This window comes from Merops nubicus, unplaced genomic scaffold (genome assembly GCF_000691845.1).
Source record: "Merops nubicus isolate BGI_N331 unplaced genomic scaffold, ASM69184v1 scaffold3667, whole genome shotgun sequence".
Classification (NCBI taxonomy): domain Eukaryota; kingdom Metazoa; phylum Chordata; class Aves; order Coraciiformes; family Meropidae; genus Merops; species Merops nubicus.
In genome coordinates, this window is record NW_008618144.1 from 10,670 (window position 1) to 19,268 (window position 8,599).

Below are 8,599 nucleotides of genomic sequence, written 5' to 3' on the forward strand. Positions count from 1 at the left end.
CTTTGTCAGCTCAGTGGTCCTGTTTTGTGAATTTTTAATTTATTACCTGGTAATTTTTCAATGCCGATGGCCAGAAGTGAAAGGTGGAGCCCACATGGGTGAAGAGGAGACTTCAGCCTCAGTCCTAAAGGCCATGATTTTAGCTGATACTCACCTGCTTGGTGAAATCAAAGGTCATTGGCTGGATAAGCTAAGAAGGTAATAATTAATTGGTTGGAATCAGCTCTATCTTGGCTTTAGAGTTTTCAGTAGTGATGGAGCAGATGTTTAAAACCAGTATTGTGGTGCTTGTAGGAAGCAGCCCCTGACCTGCCTGCCTGGATCTGCACTGGATAATAAACCAGTGTGGAAAGGTTGAGGAATGGCACTTACTGAGGCAGGACAGTCTTGAACATTCAGAGAGTATGTGGGTGTTGATGCCTGAGCATTTTTGGTGGGTCAGAGAATCTTTTCCCGTATGTCACTATTTGACAGCATGCCTTCAAAATGAGCCAGACAACTTGGGTGTCCCAGTTGCTCATACCTGCAATGGCAGAGAGAAGGAAGGTGGGAGGAGTTTGTCTCTGTTGTAGAAGAATCAGACACAAAATCACATTTAAAGAACAAGAAAAATGCTAAAGAAAAAATAGTAATTCTGCCATGAGGTGGATGTTATCAATTTTTGCTGCAGAAACAACAGCATAGTAAAACATGGAATAATTCACTGCTCTAATTAATGGCCATTTAATGGAATTTTAATGAAAAACTGAACAATCTGGTATTGGCTTCCTGCACGAGCTGGTCCTGACCATATTGAGGTGGAGTTACCCAGCAGGTAGGATGCACCCACCTTACTTAAGCCTGATTTCCAAGTATTTAGTTTGAACTTCATTTAAACTCTTTCTGTGTGTAGGAGCCATCTTCCCATCCCTGCCAGGCTGTGTTTGCTCAGAGCTGAAGAGCCACAGGTCAGGCAGTGATGGGTGTGTCTGGATTTGCCTTTCAGGGAATGGCAAATGGAGAGGTCTTTCCAAACTGCCTTGTGGTTACTGCAGCCAGATATTGTTTTTATTCTGGGAGATGTCTTTGATGAAGGAAAATGGAGCTTACCTCAGGTATGACATCAACAGCTCTCTCATTTCAAAAAAAAATGAGGATTTCTTGAAGGAACTGGATGACAGAAGAAAGCAGATTAGGTATGCAAGGCTTTGTTTAATATTCCTGTAGTTGTCCTACTGGTAGAAGTTTCTAGTGTTTTAGATACAAGTTGAAATGTTGTGCTTCTCCTTCACTTTTGGTGGTATCTGGACACCTTTGCCCCTCATACAGGACCTGCAAAAGGAAAACATCTCACTGTGTGCTTCTGTATCATATACTTGTGCTGGGTTGGCCCTGGCTGGATGGCAGGTGCCCCCCAAAGCTGCTCAGTCACTCCCCTCCTCAGCTGGGCAGGGGAGAGAAAATATAAAGAAAGGCTCCTGGGTTGAGGTAAGGGCAGGGAGAGATCACTCACCAAAGGCCATCACGGGTAAACCAGACTCAAAACTTGCTCCAAATTAGTTGAATTTATGACAAACCAAATCAGAGAAGGGTACTGAAAAATAAAAACTAAATCTTAAAATACCTTCCCCCCCACTCCTCCCTTCATTCTGGTCTTACCTTTACTACTTATTTTCTCTGCCTCCTCCCCCAGTAGTGCAGGGGGAGGGGGATTTGGGTTTGAGATCAGCTCATCACACGTTGTCTCTGCTGCTCCCTCCTCCTCAGGGGGAGGACTCCTCACACTCTTCCCCTGCTCCAGCGTGGGGTCCCTCCCACAGGAGACAGTTCTTCACAGACTGCTCCCAAACGTGGAGTCCAGAACAACACACTCCAGACACGGGTCCCTTCCCTGGGGTGAAGTCCTTCAGCAGCAGGCTGCAAACCTGCTCCAGCCTGGGCTTCTCTCTCCATGGGGCCACAGCTCCAGTGCAGGCTCTCTGTGGGGTCACCCCCACCTCCTTTGGACATTCACCTGCCCCAGCATGGGGTCCTCTCTGGCATGCAGGTGGAGATTGCTCCACTGAGGACCTGCATGGGGACAACCTGCCTCACCATGGCCCCCACCATGGCCTGCACCACAGGCTCCAGGGGAATCTGCTCTGGAGCTTCTGCCTCTCTTTCACCACTGGCCTCGGTGTCTGCAGAGGTGCTTCTCTCACAATATTCTTTCTCCTCTCTCCAGCTGAAGGGTTTTTTTTTCCTCCCTTCTTAAAGATGTTCTCCCAGAGGTGGTACCACTGTCACTGATGGGCTCGGCCTTGGCCAGTGGTGGGTCCACCTTGGAGCTGGGGGCGTTGGCTCCATCAGAGCTGGAGGAAGCTTCAAGCAGCTTCTCACAGCAGCCACCCCTGTTCCCCCCAACCGAAACCTTGCCACACAAACCCAACCCAATGGTCCCTGTCAGACCTCCCTGATGTCTCCGTGTGTCCTTCCCCGCAGGCGTGGGCCGAGGACGTCAGGAGGTTCCAGAAGATGTTTAGGTCCCCAGTCTCCACGGAGCTGGTGGTTATCGTGGGGAACCACGACGTGGGATTCCACTATGAGTAAGTTTGGTCAGTGGAAAAGAGCCAGGAATGAAATGTCAGCGTGGACACAGGCCCTGGCCCTGGGGCTGGGTCACCTCGTGTGGTTAGGTGGGGAGTTTTTGGGCATAACCCCGTCAGAAGGGAGTGTGAAAGGTGTCTGGGCACACCCTGGGCATCGCTTTCGGAGCAGTTCTCAGGCTACTTTCATCCCTCCCTGAGCACATGTGAGGTGCTGAGGGGTGTGTGGCCAGGGCTGCTCTCCCCTCAGCTGGGTTCCTGCTCTGTCCCAGGATGACTCCCTACAAGGTGAACCGCTTCGAGAGGGTCTTCAACTTTACCTCAGGAAAGCTGATCACTCGAAAGGGAATAAAGTGAGTACATTTTAATGCTTTTGCAGTGTTTAGAGGAGTGATTACTGAGCTGGCAGACCAGAGTGGTGATAACTGAGAACCAGAAGTGGGATTTCTAATGAAACAGCAGAATGCTTCACTTGGAGCCTCTCTTTATGTGATTTTCTTTTACTTTGTGTCTGGCCTTTGGCACGTTAAACACTCTGGGCGTGGTACAAAGCTGCAGCTCGGTGCAGAGTGGCAGCTGTGCTTTGAGCTAGGGGAATTACACCAGTGCCTGTTAAATGGAAAAGTACCCTGGCTCAGCAGCAAATCTCCAGTTTGCCTCTGGACTTCCTTGCAGCTGGTAATGACCCATGGCTGCAGACGTAACAGGGGAACAGGGCTCAGTAACGAAGCACAAACAGCCCCCTCCCTGCTCTCGAGTCCCATTAATTTTAATAACTTCTGCAGTCTGTGGAACTCCACTCTTGCTGGAGGAGCCGGGGGGCGCAGGAGCTGCTTGCCCGCGGTTCCTCCACAGGGTGGGGCCGTAACGCACCGGTGGGTTCTGCTGCCGGCAGCCCCCGCCCCCGGGCTCGCGTTGCCCCGGGGCTGGCGCCCAGCGCCCGGCCTCTGGCTGCGCTCTGCCCCCGGCCACTTGCCCCCCTGGACACCGTGCAGGACCCGGGGGGTGGGTCTGGGGAAGGGAAGACCTCCTGCCACGCTGCAGTTGGCATGAGTCTGCCACCTGACTGTAGCTGCTGGTGAAAATACAGGGCACAAACCCTGCAGGTTTACACCAGCTCCTCTGATTGAACAAACATTAGACATACTGTGAGCAGGTCTAGACACAGCATCTTTTTTGGGAAGATCTATGAGCTTCATGAACGCTCAGTGTACTGCTGCTGTGCATCAGGCAGATGTGGACTCCTCCAGGTACATATTTCAGCTGGAAATACTGAAAAAACTTTGGTGTGAGGGTGGCAGAGCCTGGAGCAGCTGCCCAGAGAGGCTCTGGAGAGATCCCAAACCTGCCTGTGAACGGGTAATACCACGTTCTGAGATAAACTATAGTACAGCAAATCTGTGGTATAAAAGCAGCTTAATTTGGTAAAAGAGAATGAATTTTCAATGGTTTTGGCCAGTATCTCTGCAGTGGAGGCATTCAGCTCATTTATGTCTGTAAAACACACTGAGCTGAACTGGGAACAAATTTTTTAGTCCTGAATGAGGAAACAGGTACGGAGCTTGTGGTAGTTCAGAGCTGATTTGAAATCTACAGAGGAATCTCCTTCTATTATAAATAAAATCCTGTTTCCTGTGTGAGACTGCAAAGTATGAAGTGAAGCTTGCTCAGGGTAGGCAGCCAAACACGGTGCTCTTTTGCCTGCCAGTCATTCTGAAGAAGTCAGATGTCCAAAATGATGTCTCTGAGGCCTGAAGTGCGTGTGGGGAGAGAAGCAAGTTCTCTTTTTCCTCAGGATTCAGCTTTGTGGCCTTCCACTGGAATGACACTTAAATACCCATTATAAAATTAAACCCAATAAAATTTGAGGTGTAGTCCTGCAGCACAGCACCCAGGGTGCTGCCTCGTGGAGACCTGGTGAGGAAGCAGCCTGCTGGGTGGGGGCACGGGGGCTTTGCAGCATGGATTTGGGGAGCTGGTGCCTTCTGCTGCTTCGTTGGGCTGCGCCCAGCTTTGGGCCACTCTGCATGTTTGTGAAGTGAAGGTTATGGCACGTGTGTGTGGAGAGCCAAGACTTCCCTGCCCCTGCTTCCCCCCGTGTGCTCCCTGCTGTCTTGCAGCTTCGTGCTGGTGAACAGCGTGGCCATGGAGGGCGATGGCTGCGCCCTGTGCCGCGCGGCCGAGGCCAAGCTCCTGGCACTGTCCCACAGGCTCAACTGCTCCCAGCAGGTAAGGGCTGACCCAGAGGAGGACACCAAGACGAGCAGGGGGCTGGGACCCCTCTGCTGGGAGGCCAGGCTGAGGGAGTTGGGCTTGGGCAGCCTGGAGAAGAGAAGGCTCCGTCTGGGGAGACCTTTTAGCAGCCTTAGAGTGCCCGAAGGGGCCTACAGGAAAGCTGGAGAGGCATTTTTTACAGGGGCTTGGAGTGATAGGATGAGGGGTCATGGGTTCAGACTGGAAGAGAGGAGATTCAGATGAGAAATTGGGAAGAAATTCTTCAGAGTGAGGGTGTGGAGACACTGGCACAGGTTGCCCAGGGAAGCTGTGGGTGCTCTGTCCCTGGAGGTGTTCCAGACCAGGTTGGATGGGGCTCTGAGCAACCTGCTCTCGTGGGAGGTGTCCCTGCCCATGGCAGGGGGTTGGGCCAAGATGATCTTTTAGGTCCCTCCCAGCCCAGCCCCTCCTGTGATTGCTTCCAGGCAGCAGCTCAGCTGCTCTGACACTGCTGGCACTGCAGCACACCCAGGGCACAGCTAAAGCTCTGCTGAAAGAACAAACCCTGCTGCTAAATGACACTGCACCTTGTGGCCAAATCTCTTTTCTTCTCATTTATTATTATTTTTGCTTCACTGTGAGCTGTGCTGCTCTGCATTGCTGGTGTTATTTCCCTCTCAGCACTGCCCACAAAGGGGGGGCTGCCATCTCCTCTGTCCCATGGAAGGGCAGAACTCCTGCAGCCCCCCCTCTGACTTCAGATACCCACTAGTCCCTACACCCTGTGCTGGTTTGTGTCCTTCAGCGCTGCCATCTCCTCTGTCCCACGGAAGGGCAGAACTCCTGCAGCCCCCCTCTGACTTCAGATACCCGATAGTCCCTGCACCCTGTGCTGGTTTGTGTCCTTCAGCCTGGCCTGTCCTTTCAGTTTTCTCATTCCACTGGAGTCCTGTCTTGAGAACCTAGAAATATTTTACTTGTATTATTTTTTGCAATTGCTTCTCACATCTCATCCCTCCCCCCGTTCTGGGGGTGTGTGGTGGGCAGAAAGGGGGGTTGGAGCATTGCCCCTTCCACCCCAGCAGAGGCTCCTGGAATTTGATCCAACAGACAGGACTGAACCACCACACCCTGAGCTGAGGTGGCTTTTTCCACAAAAAGGCCCAAACAGCAAAATCCCCCAACCCCTCAAAACCCTGCTGGTGCTTCTTCCCCTTCCTGTGGGAGGTTCTGCAGCTCCCTGAAAGGAGGCTGGAGCGAGGTGGGGGTTGGTCTCTCTCCCAGGGAACGAGAGATGGGATGAGAAGAAATGAGCTGAAGTTGTGCTGGGGAGGTTTTGGTTGGATATTGGGAAGACTTTCTTTCCTGTCAGAGTGGTGAGGCCTTGGCCCAGGCTGCCCAGGGAGCTGGGGGAGTCACCAGCCCTGGAGGGGTTCAAAAATGTGTAGATGTGGCACTTGGGGACATGGTTTAGTGGTGATGGGAGTGCTGGGTTGGACTCGATGATCTTGGAGGTCTTTGCCAACCCTGACTCCATGGTACATGCAGGTGACGATGACATGTAGGATTGATTTTTATTCACAGACACTGAATCACTCTGCCAAGAGCTGCAGGGGAGTGGAGCAGCTGCCGGCCTCGGCCCCCATCCTCTTACAGGTGTGTCAGAGGCACCGTCGTGCCAGGTTCTCGTGCGTTGCTGCGTGCTGCAGGGGGCTGGAGGGGCACTGAGCAACCCTGCTTTGGCTTTCTCCCAGCACTACCCCCTGTACCGGGAGAGCGACGCCGAGTGCAGCGGGGAGGACTCGGCTCCCCCCGAGGAGAAGAGCACTCCCTTCAGGGAGAAGTACGATGTGCTGGCGCGAGAAGCATCACAGAAGGTGTGACTGATGGAGAACCTGAGCGTCGGTGGGCGGGTGGGAGGGGGACACGGGTACAGAGAGATAAAAATAGATTAAAAAGTTGTGGCATGGATGTCTAGCGAGGCAAACAGAATACAGCTGCTCTGGCTGTAAGGAGGCCTTGGAGAGGCTGCTCGGTTGAGCTGCTCCCCTGAGGATGGTCGTGATCATTGCCCTCATCTCCTGGTTTCCCAGGTGCAGGGCCCCAAGCCCCAGTGCTCTCAGTCTGCAGTGCTGCTGCCTCCAGGCCAGCACTCAGTGCTCTGTGTGGCTCACTGACTAACCTACAAAAAGCTGCCCTCCTCCAACACTTGGAAGCACTGCTGTTGCTGAGTTAGTAACTGCAAGGAAAAGCAAAGTTGAAGTATTCCCTAAAAAAAAAAAAAATCCAGTGGTCAGTATTTTTTTCTTCTGGATAAATGTCTCCACTCAAGGTCGGCAGTGTGAGGTTCTCCCTTAGGCAAGAGAACAGTGTTGCTTTGCTAAACCCAAGGATTTTCTGTCTGTGATGTCCACAGCGAGCTGTTGCCTTTGTTTTTCTGATCTGTGTGGCAAAAAAACCCCCCCTAAAAGTCCAGTATTGGGATAAGGGCCACAGGGGTATGATTAATATTAAAATATCAACACGCATCTCAGTGGAAAACATTAGTTTGCACAAAACACTCTGTAAGAGCATTACAGCTGGCACCATTGCGCCATGAGTCGGTTTTTGTGTGGGACCTGTTGTGCTGCAGCTGCTCTGGTGGTTCCGGCCCCGTCTGGTGCTCAGCGGCCACACACACAGTGCTTGTGAAGTGCTGCACGAGGGGAGGATCCCAGAAATCAGCGTCCCCTCCTTCAGCTGGAGGAACAGAAACAACCCTAGCTTCATCATGGTAAGTTTTGAATTGTTATTAATCTTTTAATTTATTGTTTTCTGGTCATAACTTTCATAAATAAATCAGCGTGGCGGTCAGCTATATTTTAAAACTGGTTCTACCTGTAAAAACAAAAGAAAACAAAGCAACAAGAAGAAACCCAGGTTGTTTACCCACCAGACCCCCTCCGTACACGGCGTCCCCTCGGAGAGTCCAGCCCCGTGCGGAGCAGAGCGATGCTCTGGAGAGCTGGGTGTGTCTGGGGACTGGCCTCCAACGGCTCCTCAGCAAGAGGCTGCACTGTGAGCTGGCGACTCGTGAAAGCCATCAGTGTTGTGCACGAGCAGTAGCAGGACTGGTCTGGCTCGGGTGATTTCCCAGCTGTGAGCAGCAGACCTTCTCTCCACCTCCTTCTTCACATGGGGACGGTGGTTTCAAACTCGTGCCTGTTTTCAGCTGGTGAAAACGTTTGTTTCATGCCAGCGTTCTGCCTCCTGGGTTCCAGTCCACGGGGTGTGCTGAGCCTTGGCTGTGCTCTCGCAGGGTCTCCCCAGAGGCAAATCAGTCAGTTCCCCACTTCAGAAACAGAACAGAACTCCTGGAGACCTGGAGCACGAGGCAAACCCTACAGTCTGTTTACAGAGCGGCCTGTCCCTAGGGGGGTGTGGAATCTTTCATGTAGGTTTTCTTTGCTGCTGTTGAGTTGAGGCGTTGAGTTGAGGCTGCTGAACACACTGATAACCCCAAACTTCTAGATTAATTTTATGCAACCGTTAGTGTTTCTTGTTGAAAGTAGTTCTGTTCATTTCATATTCCTGAGAGCAGCTGCCTTCAAATTACACCCGCCAGACTGTGCGTCTTCACTGCAAAACAAGAGGTTGCCAAGTAAAGTTGCCCCCTCCTCACTCCTGTTTTAGCTCAGCCTGTTAACTTGACCTGCCAGAGTCGAGCCAAAACCCACCAAAGCTGTTGGGCTTCCGTGGTTGCTGAAGTCCATGTTTGTAATTTGGATTCACCAACGTGTTTCTGCAGCATGTACTGGGTGGGGGGAGGGCCTGGGGGGAGG

General features: G+C 52.0%; 1 protein-coding gene across 1 annotated transcript in view; it reads left to right on the forward strand.

Moving 5' to 3' along the window:
* The window catches only part of MPPE1 (metallophosphoesterase 1), a gene marked incomplete at its 3' end in the record, with an annotated part of 7,635 nt that extends 84 nt beyond the window's left edge, over positions 1 to 7,551 (forward strand). The window contains 8 exon segments of the mRNA XM_008943334.1: positions 1 to 198; positions 986 to 1,094; positions 2,461 to 2,564; positions 2,837 to 2,917; positions 4,685 to 4,793; positions 6,363 to 6,434; positions 6,533 to 6,655; positions 7,411 to 7,551. The exon segment at positions 1 to 198 is cut by the window's left edge and continues 29 nt beyond it. Of these exon segments, the coding sequence (XP_008941582.1) occupies positions 1 to 198; positions 986 to 1,094; positions 2,461 to 2,564; positions 2,837 to 2,917; positions 4,685 to 4,793; positions 6,363 to 6,434; positions 6,533 to 6,655; positions 7,411 to 7,551 (937 nt within the window).
* Positions 7,552 to 8,599: the final 1,048 nt, after the last annotated feature.